The sequence below is a fragment of the Syngnathoides biaculeatus genome, chromosome 12 (assembly GCF_019802595.1).
Source record: "Syngnathoides biaculeatus isolate LvHL_M chromosome 12, ASM1980259v1, whole genome shotgun sequence".
Taxonomy (NCBI): Eukaryota; Metazoa; Chordata; class Actinopteri; order Syngnathiformes; family Syngnathidae; genus Syngnathoides; species Syngnathoides biaculeatus.
In genome coordinates this window covers 27,782,184-27,798,748 of record NC_084651.1, presented here as the reverse complement: position 1 = coordinate 27,798,748, position 16,565 = coordinate 27,782,184, and the positions used below count along the sequence as shown (strand labels likewise).

The following is a 16,565-nucleotide window of genomic DNA, read 5'->3' as shown; positions in this document are numbered from 1 at the left end:
TGTGTATATATATATATATATATATATATATATATACATATATATCGATCCATCCCTTTTCTTCACCGCTTATCCTCACGAGGGTCGCAGGGTGTCCTGGAGCCTATCCCAGCTGTCAACGGGCAGGAGGCGGGGTACACCCTGAACTGGTTGCCAGCCAATCGCAGGGCACTTTGACAGACAACAGTTGCACTCACAATCACACCTAGGGGCAATTTAGAGATTCCAATTAATGTTGCCTGTTTTTGGCATGTGGGAGAAAACCGGAGTGCCCGGAGGAAGCCCAGGCAGGCACGGGGACAACATGCAAACTCCACACAGGCGGGTCTGGGATTGAACCCAGGACCTCAGAACTGTGAGTCCAGAAGGCTGGTTGAAAACCAAAACGTTTGAAAACCGAAGCAAGTTTTCTGATTACAATGAATGGAAAATGAAATAATGGGTTCCAAGCCTAAATAATATTTTTAAAGCAATTTTTTTAGCTTTTTCTGATAATAAATTGCATAGTAGGAATACATGTACAGTTTAAATAATTTATATAATTAAATCATTTGAGAAATATATTTATTTTCTGCTTAAAATGTATGCTTTAGCCTAGTAGAGTATGCTCGGTTGGGACTGCAGCCTTGCAAACCTTTTTTATTAACAAAAGTGCAGAATAACTTTAAACAAGCAATAATGGGAGAACAAATGTTTTTTTTTTTATTTGCACAGAAAGTACATAACTTGAAAAAAATAACTTGCAACTAGAGGGAGGGTTAATGGAACAAAAGAAAAAAGCAATGCAAAACAATAGTTTCAGATGTCTTCGGTGGGGGGTGACAAAGAAAGAATCTAATGTTTGTTTCTGCCGTCTTTTAAACACTTTTCTTAAGTGGCTCATAACAACATTATTAAAATTTTGCAGTGCTCGGCAACATTCAGCTTTATTCACGTGATGAAGTTCTACAAAATTATGGATGCCGTTCCATTGAGCGCAGATAGCTTTAACATCTGCAGTTGAGACATCCTTCCTGCCTTCAGCCTCATCAAACGACATCTCCTCCCTTCCTCGCCAACACTAACTCCAGCTAACTGCTGCTTGTTCACCAAAACAAGAAACAACTTTTCGACTTCCTCCAAGATCTGTGGCCTCTGCTTGGTCAACACCGTTGCTCCTTTAGCAACATCATTTGCTTTGAGCGCATCCTTGTGTTTCAGAATGGTGCTGATCTTCAATTTCGCCATGCCATACTTCTTCGATAGCTCAGAAGCACGCACACCAGATTCGTATTCGGCTACTTGTTGAAGTTGACTGTTTTTAAGCACAACTCTCCTTTTTCAGCACCAGCAGTTCCACTTGCCTTCTTTGGAGCCATGATCGGGTGTTAATGTTGCTCAATTTGAAGAAAAAAAAGTCACTACAGTACTGGGAAACGTCCGCGAGCAGAGGAGTGTATGAGTCAACTGGTTGCACCGCGTCGTGCGCATTACGTCTTTTCCGTTTTTTTTGGGGGCGTGCGTTCGAAAGCACAATAACAAATCTTCGTGGATCAGCTTGTTGGGGTGTTCGAATGCCGATTTTCATTCGAAAACTAAAGCAAAAAAATCTCAAAATTTTCGTTCGAAAACCGATTTGGACAAAAACCAAGAAGTTCGAAAACCGAGGTAGGTATACAGTCACTCACATTTGACGAGCGCATTTGCAGCCGCGCTGTAGTCGAGCAAAAAAAAATCACACGTAAAATTTGTCACGAGTAGAAAAAATAGATATTGAAAGACGTCGTTTATTTTGTGTAGTCTTGACATTAATTTATGTGTTTATTTCATAAACGTTGTTAACAAAACAAGCCTGCTCCTAAAACAATCACCATTCACCCGGAAAAAGGAAATCCAAGTTAACCGTACTGAGCATCTCCGGAAGTGACGCCAAAAGCGCATTTTCCGAGCTGCTTCACGTACTGCAAGCGCATTTACGTCGAAGGAAATTCAGTTATACCAGGGGTGGTCAATGCGTCGATCACGAGGTTAGTTTTGGTTAATCGTGTGACGGCGTTACCCAAAAAAAAAAAAAAAAGTCAATACATCACGTCGCTTGATTCAAGTGTGGCCAATACGTCAAGCACACACACATAAAGGCGCATTCTAGCAAGCCGGCCTCATATTTAGGCAGTCACATTGATGCGCACGTGCACTCGCATACCCCCCCACTACCACCCCCAACCCTGGCCCGGCCCCCAGTCCCTCCGGGATCGATCGCGAGAGGCTGGCAGCTTGAAAAGTAAATGTTGGTTGGGGGGAATCTGGGCAACCCTGAGTTACATTGAAACCATTTCTGGGATATAACACGGGTAATGTTTCAGTGTCTAACTATAAGACGCATAAGATTGTGATTTACTTTGACTTGATCTTAGTTCTAATTTTAGACTAGTCTGTCCATATATCTAAATGGTAATTTTCCCCCGTGGTACCGCGTTATCTTGAAGTTGAAAACTTTTCCCCTCTCCATGCTTTCGGAAAATATAATCTACTGCTATTTTTCATCAACGGATTGACAATAGATAGAGCCGTAAATTATGTGAGATTATAACAATACATCATGATGATATAAAATGATTTGATTATATGAATATTTAGTTTTGAAATTATAATCTATTGACTTCTTTAAAAATGTCTGTCTCAGTCTGTGGAATGTCAATAAATCATTATTATGTATGGTATGAGGTAACAACTCCATACTCTGGTATAACAACTCAGTAAATATTTTAATGTCTTGAGATTCCATCCCGAATCACACCCTCAACTTTATATCTGCAGGCATGACTGGTGGACCACACCCGTAACTTTATATCTGCGGGCATGGCTGACCACACCTGTTTTTCAAATGTGAGCAGGCGGCTGGGTACACCCTGAACTGGTTGCCAGCCAATTGCAGGGCACATTGAGGCAAACAGCCGCACTCACGATCACGCCGAAGGGCAATTGAGAGTCCACAATTAATATTGCATGTTTTTATTGTGTGGAATCAGACCAGAGTGCCCGGAGAAAACCCACGCAGGCACGGGTAGACTATGCAAACTCCACACAGCCGGGCCTGGGATCGAACCCTGGAACTCAGAACTGTCAGGCCAACACTTTCTAGTTGATCCACCATGCCCCCCATACACCATATAAGTTATTTTGTTCTTTTCTGAAGAGGAACATTTAAGTGCTCCAAGAGTTTCAAAACTTTGGCACTGCTGTCACTGGTAATGGAAAGTGCACTGAGTTGTTGACAGAGCTGGCGCCAGAGATTTTGAGGTCAAAAGTCATGGACTATGCAGGTAGAACCCACCACACTCCTTCAGAAAGAGAGGACAAAGACAACACAGGACCTGCATGCTTCAACACAAACAGCAAGGATTGGTGAAGCCAGGTTGACGTGTGTCAACACAGTAATCCAAACTAAACAGCTCCAGTGTTTGTCTGTGGACTGACAGCACAGCCATATTTTGGCTAAACAATTACAAATGTAAAACAATCATACCAAATCAGAAAAAATAAACAAAAAGGTTAAGGAAGGGGGGTTTTTGTTTACAAGCTGTGCTATTCAAACATGAAGCATAATTGGATAAATTTGGTATGGAAGAACTTGACTGACCTGCAGAGAGCCTAGATGTCAACGTGATCAAAACCAATTGGGATTACCTACAGCCAAGATTACATCATCAGGTCAGTGACCTTCCTAGACAGACAAGCATAAAACCTAAATTAAAAGGCGAAACCAACTACATATTTCTTCAAAGTTATGTAATTTTTATTGCATAGTATCATCCTGGCTGTTGAGATAGTGTGAAATTTGTAGACAAACATTTGAAAATATTTTAATGGTGTCCATTCTGAATTCATATTGACAAACTCAAGCTTCTTTGCACCGACAAGGCAGTTTTCTCATATACATCCATTTTTTGAACCGCTTATTCTCACGAGATGGTGAGCGCATGTGTTTGTTATGTTGACCGTGTTGGAACAGAAAGGGAAAGCAGAGATCTTTGTTAGTGATGTTGATAAGTGAGAAATTTGAAAGACCTGGTTTCTGGTTTATTCCCCTTTCCCACGTTTAAAACATTTTTGATTAATTTTGTGTGTAATTGTCTGAACAGTATGTCTATTTATGTTTTTAATTAAAAACAAGACCAAATTTTTCATCAGCTTGTAACTTCTGCACTGTTCACAAAAAGGGAAGCATGATGGTATAGTACAGTATGTGGTTAGCACATATGAGAGCAATTGAAGACGAAGGATAATTTTTGCACATCTGCAGTAGGGCGAAAATTGCAGCAGGTTCTGATTTTTGTGCAAGGACAAGCATGGCAGTATGTGTTTGCCAATTTGGTCTCAACAAGCTGCACATTCCAGTGCAGCGAGAGCATTGGAGACGTGCCCGGCAGGGTGACAAATCAGTCGCAGAAAGTCAATTTCTATCCAGTTGCTGTGTTGCTCGCTGTCCCTAATCATGTGGCTGGCCTCACAGATTAAAAAGAAAAAGAAAAAAAGTCTTGTTACTTAAAATCACTATGAAAGGAAGAAACACAAGATAATATTGTGTTGCTGTACTTAGATTTCCATTAGTAAAATGTCAATGATGGTATGGTCCCATAGTTTTGACTAATAAATTGGCTTTATTGAGAGAACATTTATAGCTATACTAACTACGCATTAGATGTTGGGTGGGTTGTAAAGCCGTTTACATTTACTCAGTTACATTTACACAAGTACCATTTTGGATAAATTGTACTTGTGAGAGTAACTTGAATGAACCATAAATTTGACTTTTTCTTGCATATTTATGTAAAGAAGAATTGATACTTTCCCTCACTTACAATCTTCGACCTGCCACTCACTCTGTTTATTTATCTATTATTTCATGTGCGTGAAATATTTTCAGATTTCCAATTCAATGGAATCATGAGTGTCGATTGAGTCCAATTTACCAATCAAATGTCATGGCAGTCACGTGACCGCACACAAACCCTTTGTGGCCCATCAAAGACTCATTTTGGGGGTAAAAAAAAAACAAGCCGTGATTATTTACTTTAAAGATGAAACGTTTTTGTTATGCGGCATAGTCTTAAATTGTGACTGCCCAAACATGGTTATTTCAGCCAACTTATAACTTGAGAAAACGCCTTGCGTTAAGTTGCAAATGTTTCTCTTTCTCACACTCACATGCACGTATGTGGACATGCACACACACACTATCAATAAGTCTGGTCAGCAAACAGCTTCTTCCTTAATCATATAAGTGAATAATGCAAGTCAGTCAAACTATAGGGCCCAATGCATGTGCTGTTGGTGTTTGGGCAGTTTAAAAATGAAATAGTGGTCGCTGTATGGAAATTCCTACATGTTGAGATTTGAACATATTTCATCCACTTATGCAATATTGTGTCCTGGGGACAATAGTTAAAGCGCCACTGACATCCCTATATACATTGTAAAATAGATATTGTAATGAAAAATACATATAACATTATTCACTTCAATGTCTATACAAAGAGTGGAGAGCCTGCTATCCATGCGCAAAGTTGCAGAAGTCTCATTTGGCATCTAAGTGGTAGCCATATTGCCTGCAATGTCATCAGCAAATGTTACAGCGGGACATTCGCCATTGAAAACACATAGTGGCACCTGCTATGGAACACGGAAGCTCTTTTCAGAGAAGAGAACATCTCACAATCGAATGAAGTGACCAGGGCAAAATTACCTTCTTGTTTCGAGCCATATTTAGATGATATGCAGATCACTTCTAACTAACAACAGACTCCCTGACAGTATGTATGAGCCACTCAGGCGGGGCTGCAATGAGCCACTTCAGCCAAAGCCGTGCTTGGCAGACGCGGCGCCGACGGGCACATCAACACATTTAGCACCCCTGACTTACGTACGCAGATCTTTTGTTATGTTCTGAGAGGATTATGTCCCCCCCCCCCCACACAACTATTGTTTTTTTAGTAGCTCTATACACACCTACCTGTCATTTGGAACCCATGAAGCACAGGTGCTATCAATTTTTCACGACAAACCAGGTCTTTTGGAAACATATGAAGAGTAAATCCATCCTCCTGAGTGTTTGAACAATATCCAGCAATACAATGAGCCGGCATTTTGGCTAACATGAAGGGGAAAAAAGCTACCTTCCATCAGGTGAAATTAGTATAAACACACGAGACCGCCTGAGTGCGCTCCTGCTGACAACGTCACTTCCTGCTTCTCCAAAACAAATCCCTCGAGAGGATTTTCATGATGAGAGTTACAAAAAGCCATATACATCAAAATCATGTTGTAGTGAAAAAAACAGATGAGTCCATTCCGGCTGCCTTTTTTTTAATTAAAAAGATACTAAAAATCATGCTTTTAGCGTTGGTGGGGCTTTAAGCAGGGACGCCCAGGCTCCCCTTTCCCCAGGTACTTCAGCCAGCTCTTCTAGGAGGATCCCGAGGCGTTACCACGCCAGACAGGAGACATAGTCTCGCCAGCTTGTCCTGGATCGTCCCCGGCATCTCTTTCCGGTGGGATGTGCCTGAAACATCTCAGTACAATACAGTTCCTGCAAAATATAGGTCTGTATACAATCTACATACTATGTATGTATCTGGATAAATATAATTGTGCAGTCTGCACCCTTTGTGTGTTTAATGTGGCTTTAAAAAGCAACCCATTTCTCCATAGTATTTCATTGCTCTTGTAACTATCCTCTCTAATGATCCTTATGGTCTGCATCAAACAATGGAAGCATTAAAATTTGATGGTGGTCACTTGACCAATGACAACCATTTAAAGCTGATGAAATATTAATAATCTAATGCCCCATGTTCAGTAATTAAGTCCCAGTGGCAGCAGTGGCTGTTGGTGGGAGAGAAGAACAAAAAGTAGCTTTATTTTTCATGTGGTTGCTGTGGAGTTGGTATGTTAATTTCCTAGCGTTATTGGCACCTTTCCAAACTTAAAATGATATTAATATTTTTGTAAAGTGTGACAGCCATTATTTTCATCAAAATGAATATCCATTCACTTCTAGGGTGCAGTTTACCATTGAGTGTATTCATTAATATTAATACAACACTTTGTAATATATGACTACATCCTTGGTTTGTTGTAGGTCTACAAAAATTATATGGGAGAGAAAAAAAGTCAAGTGTCCATCACAACTCTGCTTCATCAGTATGAATACAAAGCATCAGTCTTCATATCAGTGCCATCCCTCTGATCATAAATTATTAATAGAAACTGCTCCATAAGATGATTGCATAAATATCATGCATTTTGTAGGGATTAATTTCATTAAATTTGGCCCTGGAAACTCAATTCTGGAATATCTTGTGTTAGGATAAGCAAAACAAATATGCAAAGATGAATCCATTTCACATTCATGTATATACAGTCAGCTGGGATAAGATCCAGCTCCCTGTAACTGAAAAGAAGGTAAATGGCATCGGAAAAGGGTGGATGCATGACATTCAATAACATATTTTTTTTATATAAACTATCCCCGGTCCACAGAACTGTGAGGCTGACTCATTAACTGGATGCCCACCGTGCCCAACTTCTACATTCTTCGGAAATGATAATGTTCTATCACTCATCATCTAGTTTAGAACAGGCGCAATGGCAACCCGTGTGGATTTGGTTCTTGGGGGCTACCTCGTACCATATCGGTGGCCCCTGATCGTAATGTCCATAAGTGTGAACGGCGCTTTGAATATGCTTGTCTTGCTATTGGCTAGTAAGGAGTTCAGGGCGCACCCTGCCTCAAAGTCAGATGGGTTTGCTTCTGCCTGCTGCACCTGCGATCCTATAATGAGGACTAGTAGAAAAGAAAATTGATGAATAGATTTTTTGTTTTATTTTCACATCTACGTAGTGTCCCAGTTGCTAAATATGATCAATGCCATATCAATTAGGTCGTGTTGTTGTTTTATACTTTACACCGTAGTTTATTACATTGCTTTTACAAGAAAATGTGGCTGTTTAAAAAAATGCACTTTTGTTGTTGTGGTTGATTGTCGAGCAACTCCTAGCGAAGCAGGATGAGGCGGTGGCGGCGGTTGGAGGAGGGTTGGGGCTGGGGGGCGGGGGGTGGTACTCTTTCTGTCCCTTGCAGAAACAGTCCGTATGTTACACTCGCTCACAGACAAAATCACACAAAGTTGATAACGCCCGGAGCAGGCGCCCGGGCCTCAATTCAGGAGTCCGGTCGGATCCACGCGTGCTCCGACTTGCGGAGCGGGCCATGGATCACATCGGACCTGTTGGGTCACAGTTACAACAACACACGCACGCGCAGGAGTCCATCAGTTTCGGAATCGACCAGATTCTCAGCACCGTGGAGCACAGTTGCATGCTGAATACCAGGATGCACGAACCGGATTATGGACACCCGCTCTACAACTGTAACGCCAACAGCGGCTTCGCGTGTAGTAATGGGGGATACAACTGCAACACTGCCTCACTCGGAGGGGCTTACCACATGAACGTGCATGGGGTCAATGTGAGCGGAACTCATGCGGCCGGAGTAATCCGCGTGCCTGCCCACCGACCAGGGAGTGCTGGGAACACTTGTTTGCCGTCGCTGACTGGGAGCGTCAACAACATAAGCCCTCTCACCTTCCCCTGGATGGAGAGCAACAGACGCTACACCAAAGACAGGTTCACAGGTAGAACACGATAGAATAGAATAGAATAGAATAGAATAGAATAGAATAGAATAGAATAGAATAGAATAGAATAGAATAGAATAGAATAGAATAGAATAGAATAGAATAGAATAGAATAGATAGAATAGAATAGAATTGAACGTGGCGGTGTTGACCTCAGGTACCTCCACTAAATGAAATTTCACGTCAAAACGTCAAAGAAAATGGGTCATAAAAATAAAAAGGACTTCAAAAGAAAGGGATGTGTGCGGGAAGGAAAGATATATGAAAGAACTGACAATCTGAACATAAGATGACACGCATGGCGAAGTCAAGTAAATGGCAAAGTCATTCATTTTTAAAAAGATATGTTTGGGTGATTTGTTTATAGACGACTATGTAGGTCACTGGGGAGAAAAACTTCATTTTCTGTTGCATATGAATTAAGTGTGGTAAACTGACGGAATTTTCCTCTGTTTTCCTCGAAAATGATGAAACGTGTTTTTGTGTGTTTCTTTTTAGTTGCGTGCAACCGCGTTGTGTTTGAATTGACTATATTAAAACAATCTTTTTTCGTATTTTTGAATAAAATAGCGAAGGGCTGAAATTAATTAGATACATTTGATATTTAATTGGGAAAGAAAATAACAATAATCCTTATAATAAAAACGAAGTGTTTCCGTACAACAAATAGTTATTTAAAATCTGACAATGTGAAAATAAAGTTTTACAGAAAATACATGGGTGACTTGATTATTGATAACTATAAAAGTAAATACAAAATGACAACACCGATTGGAAAACATTTTTGCCTTTGATGAATTAATTAAAATAAACACCACAGTAAAGAAAAATTATTTCGATCAATTAATTTAATGCTCGTTTGCACATGATAAAATGTGTTAAAGTAACATTATTTGATTATTTTCGAGGAAAATGGAGTAATATTACGTCAGTTATTTTAATCATGTGTAATTGATCTTTTTTCAGAGCAGCGCATTAATTTACATTGCACAATGCGCATTTTAAAATAACGTAATAAGTATCAAGTAATTATCCGATGATCTTTCATTATCCCGGTCCGTCCAGTGTCTATGCCTGCCCTCGCCGTGACACGTCGTGTCGGCCATCCGTACCAGAACCGGGCGCCGCCGAAGAAGAAGAAGCCGCGGACGTCGTTCACGCGACTGCAGATCTGCGAGCTGGAGAAGCGCTTCCACCGCCAGAAGTACCTGGCCAGCGCCGAGAGAGCCGCCCTAGCCAAAGCCCTCAAAATGACCGACGCTCAGGTCAAAACCTGGTTCCAAAACAGACGCACCAAATGGAGGTGAAACTTAATGCTCACATGGAAGCACTAGTTTCGTCCTCACTGGAAATGTTGCATGCCGACAAGTGTGTTGTTTTTGTAATACATATTTACGACAAGAAAGTAAAACTTATTTTCCTCTCATATAAATATTAATCTCAAATAATGGTGACAGCAAAGAATTTGTCACATATAAAATTAATGAGACAAGTCCAATATGACACAAGGCGAGAAGTGTGTTGTTTTTGTACTACATATTTTCGACAAGAAAGTAAAACTTACTTTCCTCTCATATTAATATTAATCTCAAATAATGGTGACAGCAAAGAATTTGTCACATGTCAAATTAATGAGTCAAGTGCAATATGACACAAGTTATAAACGCAGAGTTTTTTTCTGAATCAGTGTAGTGAAGGTAATAGGATCCAAAAGCAAAGAAATCGTGGAATTATAGCTCAATCTAAATGGTATGCCAAAAATGTAATCTGGATTGCATTTGCTTCGAACCAGACAGGATTCGACAAGATACTGATTTTATTTCCCATTTAAGAAACAATTTTGAAAATAGGTTGCAATTGTTTTAATCTCCAGTGATTTGGTTTAATTGGAAATTTGAATAGCCTATACCCAACACCATCGATGTAGTGTGAATTCTTCTCTTTGGAACATAATTGTAAGGGGGGAAAAACAGAGCGAAAGTTGCACACATAAACAAACCCACGCAGGTGACATCATAGCCTCCTTAGTAATCATAGAATTCATCATCAATTTTGTTCATTTTAAAACACAATGCCCAGTATAGTTATTCGCATACCGTTGTGATTTTAAGGTAGCGATTCAAAAAGAATTCACACTTAAGATTACTAAATTGCTGTTGTACATTTATTGTGATACGTGTTTTGTTTCAAATATAAGACTTATTTCACCCGATGCTCCATGGACAATTGTAAAGAGAAGAAACATGCAAGTGTTTCTGGTGACCGCTGTACGCATGGTTGGTTGTCCAGGCGTCAAACCGCGGAGGAGAGAGAGGCGGAGAGGCAGCAAGCCAACCGGATCCTCATGCAGCTGCAGCAGGAGGCCTTCCAGAAGTCCATCGACCAGCCGGTGACGCCGGACCCGCTATGCCTACAGAACAGCTCTTTGTTCGCCCTGCAGAACCTGCAACCTTGGAGCGAGAACACCGTCAAGATCAGCAGCGTTTCGACTTGCGAGTAGCCTCAGAGCAGGACTAATGTTTGCGGAGAAATGCAGGCTTGTCCTGGTGGAAACTCTTTATCTCCGGGTCCACTTTCTGTCCCGTTTTGAGTGTTATCTACCGCCTTTTGCCTGGTTGAGTGCTGGATGCAAGAGGTCCCCTGCACAAGTCGCGATGATCCAGCAGTCATTCAGAGATTCATTTTGACTGGACTTCAAGTTTTATCTGTCGTACCGTTGGATAACGAAGTAAAATACGTAGAAAGCACCTTTGAATGAATGCCAATTCGTGACAACAACAAAAAGTGAAGGCTGTGAATGATGTCTATTTTAGAATTTATGGACCGAGAAGCCAGCCAGCATCTTGTTATGGGGTCATATCTTGAAAATCTACCACAGTATTTTAATATCTCATATCTGTGGATTCATATTTTAACGAATATTTTTGTTTCTCACTTGTAATGCAATTCACCAAATGGTCAGGAGATGCTAAACATCTCATCACGCTGTGGTTCACTCGCTGCTCCATTTGTTATCAGAACCCTGTACTTTTTATTTTTTTACTTGACTGCAACTGCATTTTGTGTATAGTATGGTCATTAGCCTGAATTTCTAAAAAGAAAAATACGTGTCAAACACTGCCATTGTGTTTTACGTCAACGTGGTCCTGCAATACACATTAAATTCACGTTTGTGATATTACTTTCATGAGTTTCACAAATATATTCAATAGAGTTTTACAAAATTGATGAATATAATCATCCTAATCTTCACCTCTCAGCTCGTCCCGTTAGGGGTCGCCACAGCGTGTCATCTTAGATGAAAGCATATTTTTTTGGCACAGTTTTACGCCGGATGTCCTTCCTGACGCAACCCCTCTGCATTTAACCGGGGAGAGAAGCTTACAGCACCAGGTATTTCCATGCGGTCTCCCATTCAAGTACTAAGAAGGGCGAAACCCACTTAGCTTCCGAGATCTGACAAGATCGGGCGTTCTCAGGGTAGCATGGACATAATAATAAAGCCAATCGCAGGGCACATCGAGACAAACAGCCGCACTCGCAATCACACCTCGGGTGATGTGGGAGGAAACCTGAGCGCCTGGAGATGTAAACCCCACACAGGGAGGGCCGGAATTGAACCCAGGTCCTCAGAACTGTGAGGCCAAGACTTTCCAGCTGATTCACCGTGCCTCCAATAATAATAATAATAATAATCATCATCATCATAATTGGTGAGTCACTGATGGTGTAGTCGTACACACGCCTGCCTGCTTTGGTGTGGGCAGCGTGTGATCGATTCCCACTCATCTGTCCTGCGACTGACTGGCGACTAGTTCAGGGTGTAGTCCATCTTTTGCCCGAAGCTAGCTGGGATAGACTCCAGCTTTCCCCGCAACCCTTGTGAGGATAAGTGGCTTGGATAATAATAATAATATCCATACATCCATTTTCTTTACCAATTATCCTCACAAGGGTCGCGGGAGTGCCGGAGCCTATCCCAACTGAAAAAGGGCAGGAGGCAGGGTACACGCTGAACTGGATGCCAGCCAATCGCACGGCACATTGAGGCAAACAACCGTACTCACAATCACACGATAGAGGCAATTTTGAGTGTCCAATTAATGTTGCATGTTTTTGGGGAGTGGGAGGAAACCGGAGTGCCCGGAGAAAACCCACGCAGGCATGGGGAGAACATGCAAACTCCACATAGGCGGGCCGGGATCAAACCATGGACCTCTGAACTGTGAGGTCAACGCTTTACAGCTTCTCCACCATGCCGACATACTAATAATAATCATAATATTAATGATAATAATATGAAGAAGAATTGGGCTGCACGGTGGAGCAGCTGGAGAGCGTTGCTCTCACAGTTCTGAGGACCCAGGTGCAAATTCTCACCCCACCTGTATGGATTTTTTACTTTCTCCCAGTGCCTGCGTGGGTTTTCTCCGGGCACTCTGTTTTCCTCCCAGGTTGGCAAAACATGCATTAATTGGAGGCTCCAACTTGACTCAAGCTGTGATTGTGAGTGTGACTGTTGTCTGTCTCTGCGTGCCCTGTGACTGGCTGGCAACCAGTTCTGTGTGTACCCCGCCTCAAGCCAGTTGACAGTTGGGATTGCTTCTAGCACTCCCGCGAACCTTGTGGGGATAAGCGGCTCAGAAAACGGATGTGATTGTGAATGCGACTGTTGTCTGACGTTATGTGCCCTGCGATTGGCTGCGTCAACCAGTACAGGGTGTACCTTGCCTCCTGTCCGTCGACGGCTGGGATAGGCTCCAGCACTCCAGCGACCCTTGTGAGGATAAGTGGCTAAGGAAATGGATAGATGGATTAATATTTCGTTTCAGTGGAAGGTACAAAAACTAAATTCATTATTCTGCCTTTAGAAAATGTTTTCCTATGGCTGCGCTTATGGCTCATTGGAACGAATGCGCTCCTAGCGTGAACAGTTGCTTGTAAACAGAAATACTACCTGTACTATGCATTCCGTCGATATTTTAACAAGGCGGAATTTGATATTCCAGATGTTCCATTAGTAAAATGTTAGACACTGGATCAAACACTCATAGGAATATTGTAGTGTATGGAAAGAATCACGGGCGCGTAATATGACATTTCCCAGGACCGCTTTCTTGACGGTGAAAGAAGATATTCACCCTTTCTTCAAAAATTCCTCTCCCTGTCTCTCCCTCTTTCTGTCTCACACTCTCTCTAGCTCTTCCACTCCTCACACGCACACTCCCCTCTGTTTGTGTGTGTGGAGGGGGTGGAGGTGGGGGGGGCATCAGAGCTGATATAGACAAGATGAGAAAACTCGGCACCCTGAAAAGCAAATCATTATTAATCTTTTCCTCAGTGCCAACATTTTAAGTGTACCTCAATAATGTATTTATATTTCAAACGCAGTGTAACACATAACACCGAGGTAATACACGAAACTTAAAATGATTAGTGAATCAGAATGAATATCTTAATAGGCCACGGTATTTGATATGTGTCATTTAATAACAGACAAAAGTGCGTAACATTTAAACCAATAAAACACTTTAAAGACCTCAATCCCGGAAAATTAACGCATTTTTTAATCTGTCTACATTCAAAATCGACATAAATATATTTATTGTTACGGCTATCGTGACTGCAGGCCCAAGTGGCTGGGCGTGTACATATTGCCTGTGGGGGACCGGACTGAGCAGGTGTGAGGAGGAAGACGAAAAAAAAGAGTGACGGTCGTGTTCAAGAGAGGAGGACGTTGATGTTGTCCGTAAAAAGGAGTCAATTAAAGAAAGAAAAAAACCTTTCCTAGCAGCAAACTAAGCTTCGTGTCAATTTTATTCCCGCTACCGAGCTTCAGTGGTGCGACGACAGAAGAGAGGACAACCTAGACCAGTGATTTCCAACCTCTATAGAGCCAAGGCACATATTTTACAATTGAAAAATCCCACGGCACACCAAAAAAAGTAAATGTCACCAAAAATGGATCGATTAATTACTGTATGTACTTTCTGCCATCGAGTAGATGATTTTTTTTTTTTTGTTCTGTCTGTCATTATGCCTCACGGACATAAATAGATGAATAAAGATACATTATTTCTTGTAAATAAATTTTATTATTCATTTTAGCAATTACATAAAATTGGATAACTTCCCCCGGCACACTGTTTGGGAATCACTGACCTAGAAAACACATTTTTCAGATACAGTACCTAGATCTTTAGAGTCATAATGTCATATTGTGATCAAAACGCTCTTTGACGATATGTGTGAAATGAGAAATTACCATTTACTCTGAATTTCATCCTGGATTCAAAGGAATCAGGGATTCAATGAAAGATTACAATGCGGAATTGACGTTTTTGTTTTTGCTCGTTTTCCGCCCCACACAATTATATGAAATTAAGGATATTGTTTTCCTGAAAAACTGCAAGACCGTGGAGTTAATCATGGTATAGCGCTACACTTAACTGACTTAGGTGCAGGCAGCGTGGGTTCAGGTCCCACTCACTGACAGGTGTCGATAGGACTAACTGGCGGAGTGTAATAACGTCTTCCGCCTCTCAGATGGCTCACACAGGCCCCAGCACTCCCCCCGACTCTTGTGAGGATATAGCGGTTAGTAAAACGGATGCATGGACCGTGTAAAGTTTCTCATGTCAGCTCATAAAACGCAGACCAGAGCCCGTGAAATAAGATGAACTAACGGAGAGGTTTGTCGCCCTTCAGTGGTGATGCAATAAACGTCCGTCGCGAAATAATGACGACCGGTAGACGCATTTTCTTGTGCGACAACACGTTAACATTGCGTAATTGTCCAAAATCAAAGGGGGAAACGTTGAAGCGTTGGTATCGGTAAAAGATGTTTCGCTTGCCGTTGTCTGTTTCCAACTATAAACATTTACTTTCAAGGAGTCTGGTTTTGGAATCGTCGTTCAGAGGTGAGGGACTCTTTTTTTCGTTTATGAGACTACACATTACCAAGCAAGGTGTGCGTTTTAAGTTGCACTGCTCTAGTTTAACCTTCATAGAGATTTCCCCTAGGATTCTCGTCACTGTGCCCGTCTTTAACAGATGATTCTAAACGTATCATTCATCTTCTTCTTCTTTTCCTTTCGGCTTGTCCCGTTAGGGGTCGCCACAGCGTGTCATCTTTTGCCATCTTAGCCTATCTCCTGCATCTTCCTCTCGAACCCCAACTGCCCTCATGTCTTCCCTCACCACATCCATAAACCTTCTCTTTGGTCTTCCTCTCGCTCTTTTGCCTGGGAGCTCCATCCTCAGCATCCTTCTACCAATATACTCACTCTCTCGCCTCTGAACATGTCCAAACCATCGAAGTCTGCTCTCTCGAATCTTGTCTCCAAAACATCCAGCTTTGGCTGTCCCTCTAATGAGCTCATTTCTAATCCTATCCAACCTGGTCACTCCGAGCGAGAACCTCAACATCTTCATTTCTGCCACCTCCAGTTCAGATTCCTGTTGTTTCTTCAGTGCCACCGTCTCTAATCCGTACATCATGGCCGGCCTCACCACTGTTTTGTAAACTTTGCCCTTCATCCTAGCAGACACTCTTCTGTCACATAACACACCAGACACCTTTCGCCAGCTGTTCCAACCTGCTTGGACCCGTTTCTTCACTTCCTGACCACACTCTCCATTGCTCTGTATTGTTGACCCCAAGTATTTGAAGTCGTCCACCCTCGCTATCTCTTCTCCCTGTAGCCTCACTCTTCCCCCTCTACTTTTCTCATTCACGCATATATATTCTGTTTTACTTCGGCTAATCTTCATTCCTCTCCTTTCCAATGCATGTCTCCATCTTTCCAATTGTTCCTCTGCATGCTCCCTGCTTTCACTGCATATGACAATATCATCTGCGAACATCATGGTCCAAGGGGATTCCAG

General features: G+C 41.8%; 1 protein-coding gene and 1 long non-coding RNA gene across 4 annotated transcripts; one reads left to right on the top strand and one right to left on the bottom strand.

Moving 5' to 3' along the window:
* Positions 1-749: 749 nt before the first annotated feature.
* Positions 750-11,895, top strand: tlx1 (T cell leukemia homeobox 1). 3 transcript variants are annotated; one of them, XM_061836875.1, is made up of 3 exons: positions 750-1,647; positions 9,744-9,981; positions 10,968-11,891. In XM_061836875.1, exons 1-3 carry the CDS (start codon positions 1,371-1,373, stop codon positions 11,176-11,178), a joined length of 726 nt encoding a protein of 241 aa, XP_061692859.1. In that variant the 5' UTR covers positions 750-1,370; the 3' UTR covers positions 11,179-11,891. The 3 variants fall into 3 exon arrangements, with proteins under 3 accessions (XP_061692859.1, XP_061692858.1, XP_061692857.1); XM_061836874.1 differs by lacking the exon at positions 750-1,647 and adding an exon at positions 8,089-8,675 and having other exon boundaries at positions 9,744-9,943; positions 10,968-11,895; XM_061836873.1 differs by lacking the exon at positions 750-1,647 and adding an exon at positions 8,106-8,675 and having other exon boundaries at positions 10,968-11,887.
* LOC133509642 (uncharacterized) lies at positions 10,992-15,518 on the bottom strand. The gene is made up of 3 exons (XR_009797408.1): positions 13,820-15,518; positions 13,405-13,472; positions 10,992-11,128 (listed from the first exon to the last, which is right to left on the bottom strand). It is a non-coding gene; the product is annotated as an uncharacterized LOC133509642 (long non-coding RNA).
* Positions 15,519-16,565: the final 1,047 nt, after the last annotated feature.